This window comes from Spea bombifrons, chromosome 11 (assembly GCF_027358695.1).
Source record: "Spea bombifrons isolate aSpeBom1 chromosome 11, aSpeBom1.2.pri, whole genome shotgun sequence".
Taxonomy (NCBI): Eukaryota; Metazoa; Chordata; class Amphibia; order Anura; family Pelobatidae; genus Spea; species Spea bombifrons.
The window spans coordinates 38,078,198-38,101,299 of record NC_071097.1 but is presented as its reverse complement, the minus strand read 5'-3'; the positions used below and the strand labels follow the sequence as shown (position 1 = coordinate 38,101,299).

The following is a 23,102-nucleotide window of genomic DNA, read 5'->3' as shown; positions in this document are numbered from 1 at the left end:
CATTTTTACTTTCTGGGCTAATAAATATAAATTAATTTCATTCACATACCGAACCTTTCCCGGACCGCAAAACCCAGCATCCGACACACACACACACACACACATATACACACACACACACACACACACACACACACACACCCACATATATATATATATACGGATATATAAGGCAGTAAATCTATATCTATCAATATATACTATATACGGGGCAATAAATATATATTTATAGAATGGGGGGGTATATGAGTAAATGTTATAGAAGTTTCTGGACAGTTTGATTATTTTAAATTTACCTTTTCCTAAGAATTTAGATTTTCTGTAAATGTGATCAGATTTCTGATATTAAGACACATTTGGGGTTAATTATGTGAATTTAGGAGAAATTAGAAACATAACATTTTAGGATTTTAGGGGGTAACTGTTATTTTCCAGCAAAGAATTCCCAGATCACCCCGGGGTAAACACTGATCACTGAACACGGGGTGTAAAAAATGTATATCTGGTTTAACCCGATAGCCCATAAATTCTTGCCACACCTCTGACACTTTCCTAGCCAGGCACCCAAGGGGTTAACCCTCTCCTGGTCGGTTATAGGGGCTTTTTGGGGGCATATGGGGCATTATGTGCCCCTCCATTAGCATTATATGAAGGGTAAGTGACAGGAGCCCCCCCGGTCATTAATTCTGAAATTGCCCAAATACCTGCTGCTGGTGCACTTTAGGCGGGGGTAATTTGCACAAATAGGGGCTGATGAGCAGATAATAGCCCTTTAACGACCAATAAGTACAGACAAACCCCCAGAACCGGGCCTCCCCCCCTCGGCTGCCTATAAACCTTGGACACCGGATTCAGGGGATCACATTGTCTGTGCCTGAGCAATGATCTAATACTGGGGCAAGAGAGGGGCAGTAAAAAGGGGTAAGAGGGGCAAGAGAGGGGCAACTGTGGAAAGACAGCGACAAGAGAAAGGGCAGGAGGGTGTACACTTCAAAAAAAGAAATGAACGAAACTCCTAAGAGATCCTGAGGCTCATCCTCCCCTTACCTGTGACCCCGGGGTATCTGTGTCAGTTAATTCTACCCCAACCCCCCCCAAATGCCTCTGAAGTCAGTATGAGGATAATTCTCCAAAAAGTAGAACATTTTAAAAAGTGAAAACTGAGGCTTTTTGGGGCTAATTTTGTGTTTTCGTGAATTTATCATTTGGCTTCCCATTAAACCCCCGGGATGGTATTTATTTACACATTATTTTATTATTAGCATCAGTAGTGTTATCAGTAATGTTATTATTAGTAGTATTAGTAGTATTGGTATTCTAAGTATTAGTAGTAGGGTTAGTAGTATTAGTAATATAATTATTATGATTAGTAGTAGTAATATTAGTAGTAGTGGTATAAGTAGTAACGTTAGCAATATTTTTATTATATGCATTAGTAGTAGTATTAGTAATATTACTATTAGTAGTATCTGTAATATTATTATTAGTATTAGTATTTTCAATAGTATTAGTAGTTGTGATATAATAATTATTATTATTAGTAGTAGTAGTATAACCACACACAGGGGATCCAGGCAGGGGCTGCGGGGCAAATATTGACCCCAAACATCAGTTGTTGAAGAAACCAGGCCCTTCTACAGACCCCGGGTGTAAAACTAGTGCCCCCAGGTGTATTTTTTATCAGTTTTGGGGGATTTCAAACATTATAGAGGTTGGAGGGGGTAGATTTCACATTTTAGCCCAATAGCCCCATAATTGGGGCCCCAATATCTGATATCATAGGTTTATGGGGCCGAATAATGTGTGGCCCTTCCTCTGCCATAGAGCCTTTCATAGGGGCCCAAACCCCGGTCTGGGAGTAACTATTCGGCTATGGGGACTATGTCCTGCTACCTGGGGGGGTCTGGGGGCAATGCCATGTGGGTGATACACCCTGTGAGTGCCAGAGGGAAATCTGCCGTAAGCCTCCTATTTTCATTCTGGTTTTCTTGCCCCGCGCTGGGGCTTCTGTCACTCGCGGGCTACCTGTCAGTGACGGGGAGCGGTATTTAGTTGCCCGTCGGGTGTTGCCTCCTCCTCCCAATCTCTCGCGGTTTGTGCCCTCACTCCGTGGGTTTATGGTCAGCGGATAAAATGTTTTTTTTTTTACACAGAATTCCACGCAACAAACTCATTTCTATTCCGATTCACAAACAGGATATTGTCAGGGCGTCTGCCGTGGGATCTCCCTGCGTGGGGCCCCGTGGAGTGGGTCCTGATAACTCCCGTCTCTCTCGCAACTATGCTGCAGCCCCTGTCCAGCGCCGGCCCCAGGGGCCAGGCTCCCTCCCGGTCCGAGCGGATCCTGGCTCCGGGTTTTGCGCTGTGACGCAGGAGCCCCCCCTCCAGTGACGCAGGAACCAATCAGTGCAGGCGGAGGCTGCGCACGAGGCAGCGCTAATTATCGCCAGAACGAGAGCCTGAGCAACAGTCGGAGAAGCTGAGCCCGTCCATGGAGAGAAGCCCCTGAGCTGCTGCTGCCCCAGGATCGGGGAGCCCCCTTTCTGCCCCTGCGCCCCCCACCATGTTCCAGCCCACCCCGAAGAGGTGCTTCACCATCGAGTCTCTGGTGGCCAAGGACAGCCCTGTGGCCCCAAACCGGCCCGAGGAGCCACTCAGACCCGCGGCCCTGAGCTATGCCGGCTCCAGCCCTGTCAACCCGTTTGGATTCCCCCCCACAGCCCGCGGCGTGTACCCCAACTCCGAGCTGGTGTTCGCCGAAGCGATGGGCCACCCCCCCAACCCGGCGGTGCCCGTACACCCGGTGCCCCCACCCCACGCCCTGGCAGCGCACCCCCTGCCCACGTCCCACTCCCCGCACCCACTCTTCAGCTCCCAGCAAAGGGACCCCTCCACCTTCTACCCCTGGCTGATCCACCGGTACCGGTACCTGGGCCACAGGTTCCAAGGTAAGTGGCACCGGCCGCTAAAATGTGGCAGAATATTGGGGGGGTTGGCGCAACACTAGATGTGGAACTGGGTCAGAGTGTAAGAGCCCCCCGGACTGTGGACGAGCCCCCCGGACAGCTCCCCCCCCCGTCCCGTCCCGGGAAACCCAGAAAAACTTTTGAAAATCTAAATTTAAACGAATTAGAGCCGGAAACCGATCCGTGAATATTTCTCGGCCGTGGGAAGCTCCACTCGCTGCTCTTCTTTTTATTTTGTATCTTCTGAAAACTTAAAAGGAAACCCACGCAGATTAATAGAAAAAAAAACACTAAAAGTGTCCACGCGGCAGAATTAAATAATTTCTGTTAATTAAACGAGAAGCAGAACAAAAAACTGCAAAATTCCGATGAAAATTGAGATAAATAAAATCATCCGAAGAAAAACGAAAGCGAGTGATTTTTACACGCGGAGAAACTTAGAAGATTTAAGAAAGTTTTTAAAAATGCGGAACCCGCAGAAGGGGTTTTATTTGCTGTTTTTAAGGCTGAAATTTTAATTTAGAGATTTTTTCCGAAACTCCCTGAAAGTGAAATTAAATCTAATTCAGTTCCGGAGGATATTTTTCCCCAAACTCTCGGATTTCGGGCCGGTTCCCGTTTGTTTTTCCTTTTGGTTTTGCGGCCGGAATTTTTGGGATATTTTCGTTTTTCTGGAATGATTCGGTTCCGATTCTCCGGATCTGATTCGGAGTCACAGAATCAATCAATATCTATACATCGATTTCGGGGGTGTATTAACGGGATGGGGGTAAATAAACGGAATATGGATTATAATGAAAAATAAGCAATCGGTTTCTCTGTCAGACCCCCCTTTTCCCGGCCGTCCTGTGAAATCCGTGGCCTTGACACGGGTGGCAGGAACCGGGGTAATTAAAAAATGTACTTTGCCCCGGTGGGTAACTAGGATCATTAAAACCCGAATGTAACCCTGGCTACGGCAGCACCTGAGGGGGCAACTGGGGCAAAAACGTACGAACCGTGTCCAGAAAGCGAGGCTGATGGTTCTTATTGTTCGATATTATTATTATTATTATTATTATTATTATTATTGCATTCTGTTTGTTGTTAGTAGCATTAGTATTAATAGTAATATTATAATTATTATTATGTGATAGTATTATTATTATTATTCTCACGGACATATTTAACTCGGTGTTTTACGTGGCTGTTGTAAATAAAATGAATGGGGCCGGAATGCTGTCAGGATCCTGTGATCCGGAGTGCTAATGAATGAATGAATGAGTATTATTGGTGTCAATGAATGGAAATGTTTTCACTTCTGGTTCGTGCCCGATTTGGTGTATTAGCCCGGGGAGGGGTATTTGCCCTGTCTGAGCTTTTTTGTGCCCTTTGCCCAGGTAATGACACCAGTGCGGAGAGCTTCTTGCTCCATAATGCCCTGGCCAGGAAGCCCAAGCGGATCCGAACTGCCTTCTCGCCCTCGCAGCTGCTTCGCCTGGAACACGCGTTCGAGAAAAACCACTACGTGGTCGGGGCAGAGAGGAAGCAGCTGGCCCACAGCCTGAGCCTGACCGAGACCCAGGTAAGAGGGGGCAAAAGGGGCAAAGGGAGGGTGAAGGAGCAAGGGGGCAGCTCTGCACTTCGTTTTATTGCTGAAAATATATTTACTACTATTGTATCTATTATAATTAGTAGCAGTATTATATTTATTAGTGTTATTAGTAATATTAGTGGTAGTTTTATTAGTATTATTGCAATCTGGAGCACTTGGTAGAATTGGTTTTCGCCCCTCGAATTTACAAATTATTGAGAATTGTCGGTGCCCCCCCCCCCCCCCGGCGAACGACCTGTCACGCCGTGTCGTGGGTTCGGTGACACTTTGCCTTTTTTGTAGCTTCTCTTTGTTTTGTTAATTTGTAGCCAATTAATTTGTATGAACGTCGTGGGTCTTTTGAAGTGAAAGCTCTTTGTTTTTTACTCTCCGTGTTTTTTCACATCGTGTTTTTTTCACACCCTGTTGCTTCAAACAATTGCCTCGTGTTCGGTAATTTGCCATAAACTAAATCATTGCGGGGTAATTGTCCTCCTCGCCCTTATGGCGATAATGACTTTACGTTTTACACCCAAAAACAGATTAACACATTAACGGGTGATACATTTACAAATCAAATGCGGACACGAACTCGCGTGGGGAGAAATGTGGAACATATCATATTACTAAATATTACCCCCCTCTCCCAGCTTTATAAAAAACATTTGCCTTCGTGGGTCTGAGTGTGAATTCTCGGAAATAATTTCCGTGGATATTTTCACGTCATTTGCAGATCAGTCGTTCTATTTGCGATAATTATCGTTTTCATTGATTTTCCAGAATTTTGCTTTGTTTAGATAAAAAAGGTGTTAATGGAAGGAATTTACACTTGTCATAAATCGCGTGAAAAAGCAGAAATCGCCTTAAATTCCGCACTTTTCCGTTTTTTTTTACTTTTGTATTTTATGGGGTTTTTTTAAACAAATTCTGGATCTGTTTGGATCTGGTGGGTGTTTTTGGTTTATTTGTGGGGTGTTTGTGGGGGCACCTCTTGTTTTAATAAACCGCTTTGTGTTTTAGGAGTGGGGTGAATTGAGTGAAATACTCCTGCTCTGCCCTGGGTTTGCCCCAGTGAAAGATTAAGTTGTAACCGTGTTTTTCGTGTTTTGGGGGTCCCTGGGCCGATTGGGGGTCTTTTTCTGAATCTTTGCGCTGCTGTCGGATCAGAGAGCCGAATCCCCCAATTGTCGAATTAAAAACGCCCTGTTCCAGCTGATGGGGGACGGGCGTCTGACCTGTGGCCCTACATAACCCGGGCTTGGCCCAGATGGAGCCCCCGAATACTGTTTGCCGAAGATATGGAGTCAGACTGAATTAATAAATCCGAATTATCCCCGGGAGCTCCGCGGAAAGTGAATCCTGCCCTTGGGCTGTGGGACCCCCAGATATTCTTTCTACGGAGAAAAGGATTCTGATAACTGTTTGGGGGATTTGGAGAACCTGAAGTTAATGACTATGAGGGGCTGGGGGTCCCGAACATATTATGGGGAGAGAGACAGAGAGAAATAGACAGAGAGAAATAGACAGAGAGAAATAGAATGAAACAGAGAGAAATAGAGAGATACAGAGAGAGAGAGACAGAGAGAGAGACAGAGAAATAGACAGAATGAGACAGAGAAATAGAGAGAGATAGAGAGACAGAGAGAAATAGACAGAGAGAAATAGACAGAGAGAAATAGACAGAATGAGACAGAGAAATAGAGAGAGAGAGACAGAGAGAAATAGAATGAAACAGAGAGAAATAGAGAGATACAGAGAGAGAGAGACAGAGAGAGAGACAGAGAAATAGACAGAATGAGACAGAGAAATAGAGAGAGATAGAGAGACAGAGAGAAATAGTCAGAGAGAAATAGAATGAAACAGAGAAATAGAGAGACAGGGGGTAGAGAGAGAGACAGAGGGGGAGAGAGAGACAGAGGGGTAGAGAGAGAGACAGGGGGTAGAGAGAGAGACAGAGGGGGAGAGAGAGGGAGAGAAAACAAGTTTGTGGGAAAATTCTTTTGCTCTTCTGTTTCTGTTAATGAGGGGCAGGAGGGGCACAGAATATTAACCCCCACGCTACTGGGGAAAAGGCATGTCGCATTGTTGGTTCATATTAACCCACTGTGTGCCAGAGAAGATCTGAGGAGGCATGCCTTCTGCATGCAGAGCTGGCCGAATGATGGGAGTTGTAATCAGTCATTGCTGGAAAACCCCCCAAATGAATAGAGCCCATTAAAAACACTTCCCTCTGCCCTGAGTGGGGGGTCGCTTTTACTTTTCATTCTATTTAATTCGCTGGGTTCTTCAGAATATTTTATTTCCAAAATTATATTATATTTCCTGAATTTCTATTCCTCCATGACCCCCCCCCCGCACCCTTGTGGGGTATCTGGGCATTTTCGGCCGAACAACCTTTTCAGAATTATTTGGCATTTCTTTAATATTTGACCGATTGTTTTGTTAAAATGCCAGAGAGGGGGCAATTCCCCCCGCAAAGGGTTAAGATGGTGGCAGTTTGTGACCCGGCTCTCTGTGTCTCCAGGTTAAAGTTTGGTTCCAGAACCGAAGGACGAAGTTCAAGCGGCAGAAGCTGGAGGAGGAAGGGTCCGACTCCCCCCAGAAGAAGAAGGGGACCCACCACATCAACCGGTGGCGGATCGCCACCAAGCAGGCCAGCCCCGAGGAGATCGACGTGACGTCAGACGATTAACCCTTTAGCACTTGGAACATTTGAAACAAAAACGAATAATCCTCAATCTGCAAATACAAAAAGTTGCCCCCTTTCCAAATGAGGGGGGGGGGGCGTTGGGGGCTAAACGAAGAGAGAATTTCTCCTAATTTGAGGTTTGTGGAAAATGCTTGTGGGGCCCTGTGCCCCCCACCCGTGGATTCAGCAGAAGGGGAACCCGTCAAGGACCCCCACAGGACCCCCGCACTTCCAGGTCTCCTCTGCCTTTTGACCAATGTTCCCACAGCCAAAAAACTCACCCTGCACCTGCTCCAAAACTTGAATTTGCATGAAAAAAAAAACACAAAACAAAAAAAACCTCCAGCAGATGCTTTCAGGGGCAGAAAAATATTGTAAGTTTTTTTTTAATTTTATTTTATTTTTCTGGAAATTTGTGTGCTTTTTGTACCGAGAAATGTGCAGTTTATATACATTTTATAGGGGGCAATTATTGTGGAAAAGAGACTTGCTGTGGCCTAAAGTGACACTGATGGGGGGGGGGGATTTCACGGACAAGTTTCTTTTCAGTCGAAAAAACATGAAATAAATAAAATTAAAGTGCAGATGGAGCGCTTCCGCCAAACTGGGGTGGATTTAGCCAAACGAGGCCGAAAGAGTAAAAGACTTAAAAGGGACCTTTAAAAAAATGAACACTTTTGACGCCAAAGTGAAGGAAGCAAAATCTGCTCCAAAAATCCAAACTACTAAAGGCGGAAATATTAATTAAAGAGAAAATCCCACGCGTGACCCTGAAGCTTCTGTGAGATTGTAAATATTTTTGTGTTCGTGTTAATTTGTTAGAATTCTAACACACTTTATACTTCCGAGAAGTATGACCTGTCAATATTTTGTCAATAAAGGTTTATCCGAATGTCACAGATTTCAAAGCAGAAATTATTTCAGAATTCGCTTCTGGAGGCAGGTGAAATTTTAAAAAAAATCCTAAAATAATGAAATCGATTATTAGAATTTCTTCGAGATTTGGCTTTTTAATACTTTTGCTTTAATTTGCTTTATGTCCCCTCTGTGGATGATGAGATAATCAGTGTAAATGTTCTAGATCTTTAGATTCTGGATCGGGGGCCCCCACCTGCTGTGGGCAGAATGAGGGAGAAAAGTTTTGTGGCTTTGGATGCTTTTTCTAGAGTTTTCTTTCATTATTTTCCTAGTTCATTTTCGGATGATTTTCTTTGATGTTTTCTTGGTTATTTCTCTGAGAATTTTTTTTTCTAATATGTTTCCTGCTTGTTTTTCTTATTTCTTTTCCGATTATTTTTCTGGTGTTTTTCCTGATTATTTTACTGGTGTTTTTTTTTCCACTGATGGTTTTTTTCTTTATTATTTTTCTGATGTTTTTGCCGATTATTTTTTGGTGTTTTTTTCTGATGTTTTTGCCGATTATTTTTTGGTGTTTTTTCTGATGTTTTTGCCGATTTATTTTTTTGGGGTGTTTTTTTCTGATGTTTTCCCGATTATTTCTCTGATATTTTCCCCGATGATGTCGCGGTGTTTCTCCCGGTCGTTCTGCCGGTGCTCGGTGTTCACGCTCCGGCGGATTAATCCCTTTATTCCCATTGATCGGGAAAGCCTTTTCTGTGTTTTTCTGTGTTCGGACACAAAGGGTCCCGCGGGGGTTTTTTGTAAAAGTGCAAATCAGTTTTCGGCAATTATTTGAGGGGGGAATCTGCACCCACGGCCCGGCTCTAATCTCTTAATCCGTGGGTCGGGGGGGGCGCGTCGGACAGGGTTCAGGACGAGCTGCGATAAGAGCCCCACGCACAATGATTCTTTACATTCCACGCACGCGCTCATTCTGTGGGCTTTTACCGAAACTTTGTTTTTTGGGGGCTGATCCGACCCGGTACTCGGTGCTGACGGTTTTTATTGGGTCTGGAACCGGTTCATACCCCCCCCCCGGTTCACGATACTTGAGAAGGCAGCCCCCGGGCCCCCAAATCGCCCCAACTAACCAAAAGTTCGTTTAATTTACTTCAAAAACATGCAAATTCCGCCATAAAACGGCTTTCTGGAAATTGTTTCCATTCGGGATAAAAGGCCGATTTAGCGCCGTTTTCTCGCGCATTTCATGTTCAGAAGCCGCCATCGGCTCGGAAACCCCCGAAAGCTTCATTACAGACCGGCCTTTGAATCGAGGAGAGGATTAGAGGATCTGAAAGGAGCCAGGGGCGGAATAAAGGGGCTCATGCTAATGAGGTGAGCGGCCTTTGTGTGCCGGGCCTCGCCGGCCTCCATTAGCCTCCTATCTCAGGCTGCACCCTCTCCGCAGCCTCCCCTCGGCCTCCCCGCAGCCTCCCCTCGGCCGCCCCTCGGCCTCCCCGCGGCCTCCCCGCGCAGTTCTGCTCGCAGCAGATAATTAGATCTTTTCAAGTCGGAATTAAGATAAAGAAAGTGAAGCCGCCGCCTTCATCCTCCGCAAACAGACCGGATTTAATAGCCCCATTCAGGGGGTGAGGGGCTTCTGGAACGGGGGCTGTGGGACGGGACCCGGGCCTCCCGTGAAAGTGCGTGGACGCGTCCCGATCCAGCAGCCGCAGCAACAACAACAACAACAACAACACAAACAACATCACACAGATATACGCGTTTGGTGCCCGCCTATACTGTCGCGCAGCACAAGGGCCGCGGTCAGAAGCTCCGCAGACTTTTCTCTTATTTCACTTATTTTCACTCAGATCCACGGGGAACTCGAATGCCTCCCGATTACCCCACGCACAATTTTTCTTTCGTTCTTGATTTTGCGATTTTCTGGAATTCCTGCAGAATCGGGTTCTTTGCTGTAGACCCCCTCTCATTTGCTTTAACCCTTTCCGTGTTAATAATATTAATCATCTATTGATTGATTGTAATAATTACTATTTTATTCCGATTTTATACAAACATAATTTACACTCCTCTCTCTCAAATATAACCGCTGATTATATAATAATAATAATAATAATCACACTAATACTAATAATACTACTACTACTACTAAAAATAATACAAATACTACTAATAAGCGTAATAATACTAATTCTACTACTACTACTATTATTATTATTATTATTATATAACACTACTACTACTAATACTAATAATAAAGATAATATATACTTGTGAGGTTGGACTTCAAATAAACATACGGAAAAGATCTCAAGATCTCCTCTTCTGTATATATATATATATTTCGTGTGATAATATATATATTTACCGTATATATCATCCATGTGATAAATAATCTATATTTATATATATATAATCCGTGTGATTTGGTCACTGGTGAATCAGGGAACAAAACTTTGTATCAAAAAAGTATTTATTTTGTTTCCATTTAATAGAAACTTAATAGGTTTTCCGTAAATATGGGATGCGAGCGATGGGTCTCAGCGGAGTATATGAGTATGTATATTATGTGTGTGTTTATATATATATGTTACATTCTATATAGTACGTATTATATAAACTATTAATTCTATATCATTTATATACACATTATGTATAGTACATATTATATAAGCTATATATATCATTTATATGACGCACTATGTATATATATATATATATTGTATGGAGCAGATCTTCCTGTTCTCTTACTACAGACTATATACTATGATATAAATCTATATGTGAATATGAATGTATAGATATATACTATCTGATATATAACATATAATATAGCGTATAACATAGTATATGTATATTTAGGCTGTGCCAGTGATGTTTCCAATCCGTGCGCAGAGCAGGTGCCATCACCGTATATATTACCGGGGCCTGTGGGCAGAGGTTCGGGCTTCGGCCGGCCACTTCGGGATCTGCCCCTTCCACACCGAGCCGGGTGACTGCAGAGGGGTTCTGGGGTATTTTATTATATGGAATTGTCAGGATTTCTTGCACTTTATTATTTTCACTTCAAACAAAAGGAAATCGGGTTTCTTGAGTTTTTTATTATCTCGGTACCGGACAAAATATATAAAAAAAATCAAATTTCTGGAAAGAATTCGGTTTGAATCCGGCGTTTACATGAATCCCCGGAATCCGAATTCACCAGAAGTCGAACCCAACCCCCGGGGTTCGGGGCAGTTAGGTCTGTAAATAAAAACGTCATGGACTCACTGGGTTAAAGGGGTCAGAGACCTGCCCCTCTTCCCTCACTCTTGTCCCCCCCCCCACAGCTTGCTTCCTACCCCGGCTCTGGGAGGCAGTATTTTCAAGATCACCCTTTTACCCCATACCCCTCCCCCCCATGTTAAGGACACTGTGATCCTCTTGGCGACCCCCTGACCCATTTACCCCACGGCCCGTTTCTTTTCATTTTTTCTTGTGTTTACAGAATTGGGCGACTGTGGCACCGATGGGGCAAATAATTAATTCTCAATTAATTCGGTCATCACAGAAAATTGAAAAGGACGTAATTCTCAATGGCTCTGGCTATGTGAATAATGACGTCACATGCACTTCACCGGCAAGTGTTACTGGAAATATTTTTTTCCAGCTATTCAGAACGTCCCAAAAATCGTAAGAGACAAACGAGAAAAATGTCAAGAGCTAGATTCAGCAGGGCTGGGAATGACGTCATCACACTACAATTCCCCAAGTATTTCATAATACGTTTTTTATTGAATACGTTTTATTGAATTGTCTGCAAATATTGTAAATCACGAGCCTTAACTGCCCTGGATTTTACCCCCGTCTATGGGGCACATGACTTACTGCACCCCTGCCTCAGACAACTGCAAGCTCTTGGGCCAAGCGTCCTGTGTGTGTGAGCCTTTGGTGTCGCTGAGTCCGATGTCTTCTTATTGAGTGCAGACCTCCAACCCTTGGCACTTAGAGGGTTAATACCCACTCTTTCGGTAAAAGAATGTTTTGGGCGCAGGGGCCCCGAAATCTGCCCCTCCCGACCGGGGGACGCGTCGGGATGATGTTTGTTGCTGCTGCCGCTCGGTAACTCCCATCACTCCCAACCAGCACACACAGTACAGGCTTCTTACAGCGTTCGGCTGGCTGGGAATGATGAGAGCGAGAATACATTCGCTTCGGATATTCGACAAACAGGTGACCCCCCAATGAATATTCAGAAAGGGTTATCAGTGCGAGGGTCCCGGACTTCAGTGGGGCTGACGGATCTGACAGCGGTAGGGGGCAGGTGACATGGGGCAGGTGACATGGGGCAGGTGACATGGGGCAGGTGACATGGGGCAGGTGACATGGGGCAGACAGGAGGATTTCCTCCCCTCAGCACCATTCGTATCACATGTAGGGGCAAAACACAGAGTGAAATGCCCCCCGGGTGCAGAAGGCAAACAAACACTAACAGAAAGGTAACACGGGGGGGGGCATCGCAGGCACTCACCTGATCTCCCCCGGGGCACCAGGATATCAGTACCCAGACACACACTCCCATCACTCCCATCACTCCCATCACTCCCATCACTCACATCACTCACATCACTCCTATCACCTCCATCACACCTATCACTCCCTGCTTCCCTTCCTGCCCCACCCAAAAGCCCGACCGGTATTTATAGAGCCCAGGACCCCTCTCCAGAGGGGCTATGACGTCAGAGGTAAGAGAATCTGCGCTGCGTCACTTGCGCCTCTGAACCTGATCTCTGAAACTAGAGAAGCCTCTCTACACAATTCCCGAGGCCTCGACATACGGCGGAGCGATAAATATACCGCACTAATGAGCAATTAGCGTCTAATCAGCTCGCAATTAGCTGCTTAATGATGAATTAAACATTCTGAGCCCGGCTCGGGTTCCCGGCTCCATTACTAACCGGGCAGCCGGCAGCATCACTTGACCCGGGGTAGTGTGTACGGTGCTGGGTAGACGGGGAGGGTGTATTAGACCCAGATACCCCCTGATACCCCAAGATACCCCCCTCTGCTAATAACCTGCGCACTGTCAGTGTGGTCGGTGCTTTACCCTGAGATGTGGTAAAAAGCCACAGGTGTGTTATTAACCCTTACCTATCCAGACACGGAGTGCTGGGAGTTTTAGTTTTCAGCTCTTTCTGTGGCCTTTATGTCCTTTGTTCTGCTCTACACCCCCTCTATGCGATGTGTTTAACTCATTCACCACCAGAGAGGTATCCACTGCAGCCCACTGGCACTTTAAGAGTTACTTAAAGGAGACATGACACATTTTGGATGCCAAAGGCCAATTCCCAGCCTAGTGGTCCGAGCCATGACTGCGCATAAAGAGGGTCTTTTATCAGCTCCATGATGGTCTTTAATCCCTGTAAGTATAGGCACACATGGCAGCCATTTCCATACGTTTAGCATATATAAATATTCCTTAAAGGCTGCTTTTTTTTGCCCCATAGAGGCAGACGTTGCGCTGGGAACCCCGAGCCGTCACCCTGCCTCCAGCTGCCACTTGGCGCTCTCAATGCAGCTGGAATATCTTGAATTTTGTTCTTATTTCCCCCTTAAAATGGACAGAGAGTGGGATTGTTCGGCCCCCGGCCCCCGGCCGCACACACGAGGGTCTGTCTGTGGAGCTCACGGAGTGAAATATTAATGAAAAGTATTAATAGCTGCCACTCCTGACACTCGGTGAGTTATGGCGGCCGGGGATATAAAGCCGCATTATGCGCCACAGACCTTAGAGCTCGGAGACAAAGTCTGCGCCTTACAGCTCCCGAGCGGCGACCTTTCTGGAGCTTTCCCTTCCAAGTAGCCCAGGAGCCGCAGAACGCCCGACGTGTCCCGCGGCCGAGACCCCAGAATCCCCCTCTATGCCGAGCGGGGAGCGGACACTGAGGCCATTCTCCCAGTCTTTCCTACAGAAAGGGTTAAACCATTAGTCCTGGTGTTACAAAAATTTACAAAAACCTTGAAAAGCCAAATCCCATCACTCATTGAATTACAGGGCGAGGGGTATACATTCAGGGCGAGGGGTATAATTACAGGGCGAGGGGTATAAATTCAGGGCGAGGGGTATAAATTCAGGGCGAGGGGTATAATTACAGGGCGAGGGGTATAAATTCAGGGCGAGGGGTATAAATTCAGGGCGAGGGGTATAATTACAGGGCGAGGGGTATAAATTCAGGGCGAGGGGTATAATTACAGGGCGAGGGGTATAAATTCAGGGCGAGGGGTATAAATTCAGGGCGAGGGGTATAATTACAGGGCGAGGGGTATAAATTCAGGGCGAGGGGTATAATTACAGGGCGAAGGGTATAAATTCAGGGCGAGGGGTATAATTACAGGGCGAAGGGTATAAATTCAGGGCGAGGGGTATAAATTCAGGGTGAGGGGTATAAATTCAGGGCGAGGGGTATAATTACAGGGCGAGGGGTATAATTACAGGGCGAGGGGTATAAATTCAGGGCGAGGGGTATAAGCCGCCTTTTCTAGATTCACCCCGTTCCTCGTGAGGAAGGCGCCGGATATTTATAATATGAGCCGAGCGATTCTGCGCAGTCAGGGAGCCGAGAGCCTTTCCCTCAGTACGGATCTCGAAGAGTTAAAGATTATTCCTATAATAGGGAAATGATTGCTTTTCATCCAATTAAAATCCCCTCCCCCCCCCGGATATTCCGGCGTCACGGGCGTTTACATGAAAGGAGTCGGAATCAAAATATTGACATCGCTTTAATTAAGAGTCTGGATTTGCCCCGCGGGGCAGTTACCTCCACGTCCAGGTACCGGAGTACCGGAGAACGGGCACTTTGATCGTCGCTTGCATCTCGCTTTATTTGACCCAAATTGATTTTTCCAGATTTGGGGAATATCGTGACCTGGAAACCAGGCGAAAAAACTGATTTCTTTCCAAAGCGAGATTCCCCAGAAACAAACGGACCTGCAGTCACCGCACACTGAAGGGTTAACTAAGCTCACAGCCCATTAACTCTTAAAGGACTGCATTAACTCTTAAAGGACTGCATGCGCCATCTGAAAGCATTTGGCAATTTGATGCTGATAGATGAGGATGATGGGAGTTGCAGCTTTCGGCTGCTCGCTGAATGTGATGAGAGTTGCTGTTTCTAAGTGCGGAAAAATATCTGTGTTTCCATTCGTTTTCTGGAGCGTTGACACCTTGCCTGGATCCTTTCTTGGTTGGTATAGGAGACCCCCTCTGTTCTATGCAGTGTGGGTGCTCTGTTAGTTGCCACTTGGCTCGGTTCCTTCCTGGGCTGTGGCCGGCCCTGGGGAAGCACTGGGGGGGCCAGATCACCGTCAGCATGGAGCACATGAATGGAACGTCCCGTGTCAGCATCTCATTGGCACCACCGCGGGCAGCGCCCGGCCTCCATTCATTATTCCGCCTCGCCATATGTCCTCTAGAGACAGAGCGCCGGGGGTGACATCACCAGGGTGACATCACGTCCCTACACCCAGAATGGAGGACGTGGGGCTTAACGTGGGGGAGTTTGGCTAGGGCTGAGGCAGATACCCCCTCACCACAAGATAAACCACCCCCCCGCAAGATACATTTTTCTCATATTGTTTCCTCTCCCCGCATCACAAGGGCATTTGAGGACTATTTCTCTGCTGCTATGGCAACAAATTATTTGTAACACGACTTAATCAGACAAAATGTGATGTTAATATATATGCGAAACATACCTATTGCCACACAATGATTGACACGATTGTTTTGGGCACTGAAAGGCATCCCTAGCGGCACCCTGCGGGGTAAACAAGCCCTTTAATACCCCCACATCGGGATCTTTCAGCCACTGAATGAATGAGACAGACAGACAGACAGGAGGCAGATCTCATTCATCAACAGAGACAGCAGAGCAAAGCGAGACGCAGAAACTCAAGACGCCTCCTTCCATTACAAGTTGCCGGTAACGGCCCCGGCGCCCGGTAATCAGGGTATCGGGTGTCTTGGGTCTTATATCAGGAAGAAAAGAAGCCGAGCGCCTGAACTGCACCCGCTCAGCAGAACATGCGCAGACCCTGCACAGAAAGCCGGACCCCCAGACGCTTATAGTGGGGGCAGCTATAATGATGCCCGTGAGGGCCAGCATGGCCAGAGTGGGCCCACACTCCCATGTAGGACCAGGCTTTGGCGCCAATTTTGGTCAGTTGGGGGAGGGGTTTAGGGGGTAGTTATTTAAGGGGTTGTGACACGAGGCTGAGGGGCATTTTGTAGTCACATTACCCCGTGTTGTTTGCCCTCCCTGTTTATTGTGTTATGTTGGGGTATTTCTGCTGTCACAGCCGGGGGGTAGATTACCAGGGGGGTGCGAATGCTCTGGGGGGGTGTTTTTTGGGGGGGTGCCGGGAGCCTCCGTCTCGTCCGTCTCTGTTCCGCGTTCGCCTCGCAGGCTTTATGGGTTTTTGTTAATTATTTACGTTTATTGATGTTATTTATTAGATTTATGCTCGGTTTGGGGGTCTTTGCCCTGTTAGCGCAGCGAGGTGTCTGCCGTAAAGTGGTCGTCGCGGTGAGGTCTGGGAGCAGGGGGCGGGGCCTACGCATCATGTGATCACCATCATGGCGAGACGCCGGTCTGGACACCGCGGAGTTTGCACGAATCACCCTCCTCTCCCTAACCGTTCTCTCCTCTCACCGGCTCCGAGGGATTGTGGCCCCTGGGAATTCCCACGAAGGGGACGTTCAGCGGGAAGGATGCAGCCCAGGGGTCCTGACAATGCCCCACTCTCTGCCAGGGCTGCCTCAGCGTTGTGGGAGTGGGCAGAAGCCTGTGTCCGTGCGTCCTGCCCGATGCTTTAAGGCTCTCGGTGATCGCACCGCCGTGACGCGTGGAGGGAAAAAGGGAATCTAGTGCAAAGCGTGAAAGGTGGTCTTATCACCATAGCAACCATTGGGATGGTCTAGCCAGGAAAACATTTCACTGGTTGCTATGGTAATAAGACCACTTCTTTCTATAAAAATATATTTATTACCAATTAAGGAAGTTTCGGAAACTAAAGTGAGAAAAGTCCGATCCCTGATACCCCCTGAGCTCTTACCCCAAAAAGCACCTGCACCCCAACAAGGCACCCCCAAAATACAGTGGTGCTACTAAGCACATGGTAGGGTGTTCAGCCCAGGGTATTTATTAGAGACCGAAGTGGAATTCAGGGGCAGATAGAAGGGCAAATTCCGAGTTTGGTGACTTACGGCGCGCGGACCCTTCGCCTGCATACTCTGCGCCTCGTGGAATATCTCAGCCCCGCGGTTCAAGGTCGCGACAGTCTGCAGACGGCAGAGAAATCCCGGCGAATTGTGGGATGTCTGGTAATTATTTATCATTAACCCATTGTACAGCGCCATGGAGTATGGCCGCGATATATATAATTATAACACACATTGTACAGCGATGCGGAGTATGACGGCGATATATAAATAATAATAACACACATTGTACAGCGCTGCGGAGTATGACGGCGATATATAATAATAACACACATTGTACAGCGCTGCGGAGTATGACGGCGATATATAAATAATAATAACAAACATTGTACAGCGCTGCGGAGTATGACGGCGATATATAAATAATAATAACACATTGTACAGCGCTGCGGAGTATGACGGCGATATATAAATAATAATAATAACACACATTGTACAGCGCTGCGGAGTATGACGGCGATATATAAATAATAATAATAACACACATTGTACAGCGCTGCGGAGTATGACAGCGATATATAAATAATAATAACACACATTGTACAGCGCTGCGGAGTATGACGGCGATATATAAATAATAATAACACACATTGTACAGCGCTGCGGAGTATGACGGCGATATATAAATAATAATAACACACATTGTACAGCGCTGCGGAGTATGACGGCGATATATAAATAATAATAACACATTGTACAGCGCTGCGGAGTATGACGGCGATATATAAATAATAATAACACATTGTACAGCGCTGCGGAGTATGACGGCGATATATAAATAATAATAACACATTGTACAGCGCTGCGGAGTATGACGGCGATATATAAATAATAATAATAACACACATTGTACAGCGCTGCGGAGTATGACGGCGATATATAAATAATAATAATAACACATTGTACAGCGCTGCGGAGTATGATGGCGATATATAAATAATAATAATAACACATTGTACAGCGCTGCGGAGTATGACGGCGATATATAAATAATAACACATTGTACAGCGCTGCGGAGTATGACGGCGATATATAAATAATAATAACACATTGTACAGCGCTGCGGAGTATGACGGCGATATATAAATAATAATAACACACATTGTACAGCGCTGCGGAGTATGACGGCGATATATAAATAATAATAACACACATTGTACAGCGCTGCGGAGTATGACGGCGATATATAAATAATAATAATAACACATTGTACAGCGCTGCGGAGTATGACGGCGATATATAAATAATAATAACACATTGTACAGCGCTGCGGAGTATGACGGTGATATATAAATAATAATAACACATTGTACAGCGCTGCGGAGTATGACGGCGATATATAAATAATAATAATAACACATTGTACAGCGCTGCGGAGTATGACGGCGATATATAAATAATAATAATAACACATTGTACAGCGCTGCGGAGTATGACGGCGATATATAAATAATAATAATAACACATTGTACAGCGCTGCGGAGTATGACGGCGATATATAAATAATAATAATAACACACATTGTACAGCGCTGCGGAGTATGATGGCGATATATAAATAATAATAATAACACATTGTACAGCGCTGCGGAGTATGACGGCGATATATAAATAATAATAACACATTGTACAGCGCTGCGGAGTATAACGGCGATATATAAATAATAATAATAACACATTGTACAGCGCTGCGGAGTATGACGGCGATATATAAATAATAATAATAACACATTGTACAGCGCTGCGGAGTATGACGGCGATATATAAATAATAATAACACATTGTACAGCGCTGCGGAGTATGACGGCGATATATAAATAATAACACACATTGTACAGCGCTGCGGAGTATGACGGCGATATATAAATAATAATAACACATTGTACAGCGCTGCGGAGTATGACGGCGATATATAAATAATAACACATTGTACAGCGCTGCGGAGTATGATGGCGATATATAAATAATAATAACACATTGTACAGCGCTGCGGAGTATGACGGCGATATATAAATAATTATAACACACATTGTACAGCGCTGCGGAGTATGACGGCGATATATAAATAATAATAACACACATTGTACAGCGCTGCGGAGTATGACGGCGATATATAAATAATAATAACACACATTGTACAGCGCTGCGGAGTATGACGGCGATATATAAATAATAATAATAACACACATTGTACAGCGCTGCGGAGTATGACGGCGATATATAAATAATAATAATAACACACATTGTACAGCGCTGCGGAGTATGACGGCGATATATAAATAATAATAACACATTGTACAGCGCTGCGGAGTATGACGGCGATATATAAATAATAATAATAACACATTGTACAGCGCTGCGGAGTATGACGGCGATATATAAATAATAATAATTATAACACATTGTACAGCGCTGCGGAGTATGACGGCGATATATAAATAATAATAACACATTGTACAGCGCTGCGGAGTATGACGACGATATATAAATAATAATAATAACACATTGTACAGCGCTGCGGAGTATCACGGCGATATATAAATAATAATAATTATAACACATTGTACAGCGCTGCGGAGTATGACGGCGATATATAAATAATAATAACACATTGTACAGCGCTGCGGAGTATGACGACGATATATAAATAATAATAACACACATTGTACAGCGCTGCGGAGTATGACGGCGATATATAAATAATAATAATAACACACATTGTACAGCGCTGCGGAGTATGACGACGATATATAAATAATAATAACACACATTGTACAGCGCTGCGGAGTATGACGGCGATATATAAATAATAATAACACACATTGTACAGCACTGCGGAGTATGACGGCGATATATAAATAATAATAATAACACATTGTACAGCGCTGCGGAGTATGACGGCGATATATAAATAATAATAACACACATTGTACAGCGCTGCGGAGTATGACGGCGATATATAAATAATAATAACACATTGTACAGCGCTGCGGAGTATGACGGCGATATATAAATAATTATAACACATTGTACAGCGCTGTGGAGTATGACGGCGATATATAAATAATAATAATAACACATTGTACAGCGCTGCGGAGTATGACAGCGATATATAAATAATAATAGCACACATTGTACAGCGCTGCGGAGTATGACGGCGATATATAAATAATAATAATAACACACATTGTACAGCGCTGCGGAGTATGACGACGATATATAAATAATAATAACACACATTGTACAGCGCTGCGGAGTATGACGGCGATATATAAATAATAATAACACACATTGTACAGCACTGCGGAGTATGACGGCGATATATAAATAATAATAATAACACATTGTACAGCGCTGCGGAGTATGACGGCGATATATAAATAATAATAACACACATTGTACAGCGCTGCGGAGTATGACGGCGATATATAAATAATTATAACACATTGTACAGCGCTGTGGAGTATGACGGCGATATATAAATAATAATAATAACACATTGTACAGCGCTGCGGAGTATGACGGCGATATATAAATAATAATAACACATTGTACAGCGCTGCGGAGTATGACGGCGATATATAAATAATAATAACACATTGTACAGCGCCGCGGAGTATGACGGCGATATATAAATAATAATAACACACATTGTACAGCGCTGCGGAGTATGACGGCGATATATAAATAATAATAATAACACACATTGTACAGCGCTGCGGAGTATGACGGCGATATATAAATAATAATAACACACATTGTACAGCGCCGCGGAGTATGACGGCGATATATAAATAATAATAATAACACACATTGTAGAGCGCTGCGGAGTATGACGGCGATATATAAATAATAATAATAACACATTGTACAGCGCAGCGGAGTATGACGGCGATATATAAATAATAATAACACATTGTACAGCGCTGCGGAGTATGACGGCGATATATAAATAATAATAACACACATTGTACAGCGCTGCGGAGTATGATGGCGATATATAAATAATAATAATAACACATTGTACGGCGCTGCGGAGTATGACGGCGATATATAAATAATAATAACACATTGTACAGCGCTGCGGAGTATGACGGCGATATATAAATAATAATAATAACACACATTGTACAGCGCTGCAGAGTATGATGGCGATATATAAATAATAATAACACATTGTACAGCGCTGCGGAGTATGACGGCGATATATAAATAATAATAATAACACATTGTACAGCGCTGCGGAGTATGACAGCGATATATAAATAATAATAATAACACATTGTACAGCGCTGCGGAGTATGACGGCGATATATAAATAATAATAACACATTGTACAGCGCTGCGGAGTATGACGGCGATATATAAATAATAATAACACACATTGTACAGCGCTGCGGAGTATGACGGCGATATATAAATAATACACATACACTGCCCTTACACACACATGTACACATTCACCGCCCTTACACACACACATGTACACATACACTACATTTACACCCCTTTCTCCCCATCTCTTTCCTCCCTTCATCCTGTGGTGGGAGCGCGAGGTCTGTCACAGCTTTACCGCCCCCTCGTCACATGCGGAGTGATTAGGGAGCAGTAAGCGGGGTGTGAAGCGACCGACCTCGCACTCCCTAATGTTGAGCTGGTTAGAGGGAGACATCGACCCCCCCCCCAGGTGCACCTGAGGTGAGGAAGAAAGGGTTAACAGATATGACCTTAAATTTCATAATCTCACTTTTACATCTGAGAGAGAGGTAAATGTGAGGATGTGACCAGACGGGGGCCACCGGGGGCCGATCTGCCAGCAGGGTCTGGGTTTCTATGATATAAGTGAAGTGCTGGAGCTGGATTCGGGGTGGGTGGGGTTTTGAGATAATTCTCACGCTCTGGCCAACAGTAAATTGCCCCCGGGGGGGGGTGTCTTCTTTTGGCCCCAGCCAGGTTCAGGTGGTGCAGCCTGGGGGTGTAATGATACCCCGTGTTGGAGCAATTTTCCCGGCGTTAGAGAGCGGAGTAATAAGGCTCGATGCTGACGCTCCATGTGGTCTCTCGACTTTCACTCATAGAGTTAAAAACATCTGATGTTTTTGCTGCCCCCCCTCGGGGGTTAAATTACTGTAATTATGGATTTCTATGAAAAAACAGAAGTGGCGTCACATCACTCACAGCCGGGCTCGGAGCGAAGCATCACATGTTGATTCAGATGTTTCTGTCCCTAATATCTGTCTGGGGCGTAAAAGGGGAGAATTCACTAAATGAAGCCGAATCCCCGGGGAGGAAAAAGAACTTTGATTTCAAATTGGCGGTTACTGAATTTTATAGAAGAAAACAAAACATCAGAAACTGATATTGTCTGGAGACGCGGGGTAAATATAAATACCCCGAACCGGGGCAGAAAACGATCGGGTAATGACGGCTCTCAAACCCTTTTACACCAACAGCAACATCCAACTATCATCACCCTCAGCAAGCGCGCTGAAACCAAACAACATCAAATATGTACATTATACAGGGGCGGGTCACTGATTTATATATACATTATACAGGGGGCCGGCTCGCTGATTTATCTATGCATTATACAGGGGGCCGGCCACTGATTTATCTATACATTATACAGGGGCCGGTCACTGATTTAATACATTATACAGGGGGCCGGTCACTGATTTATCTATACATTATACAGGGGGCCGGTCACTGATTTATCTATACATTATACAGGGGGCCGGTCACTGATTTATCT

The 23,102-nt window shown here is 45.0% G+C and overlaps 1 protein-coding gene across 1 annotated transcript; it reads left to right on the top strand.

Annotated features, from left to right (window-relative positions):
* Nucleotides 1-2,458: 2,458 nt before the first annotated feature.
* On the top strand, nucleotides 2,459-8,086 carry EMX2 (empty spiracles homeobox 2). Its single transcript, XM_053451360.1, has 3 exons — nucleotides 2,459-2,948; nucleotides 4,346-4,530; nucleotides 7,064-8,086. The coding sequence occupies exons 1-3, from the start codon at nucleotides 2,564-2,566 to the stop codon at nucleotides 7,229-7,231; spliced, it is 738 nt and encodes a 245-aa protein (XP_053307335.1). The 5' UTR covers nucleotides 2,459-2,563; the 3' UTR covers nucleotides 7,232-8,086.
* Nucleotides 8,087-23,102: the final 15,016 nt, after the last annotated feature.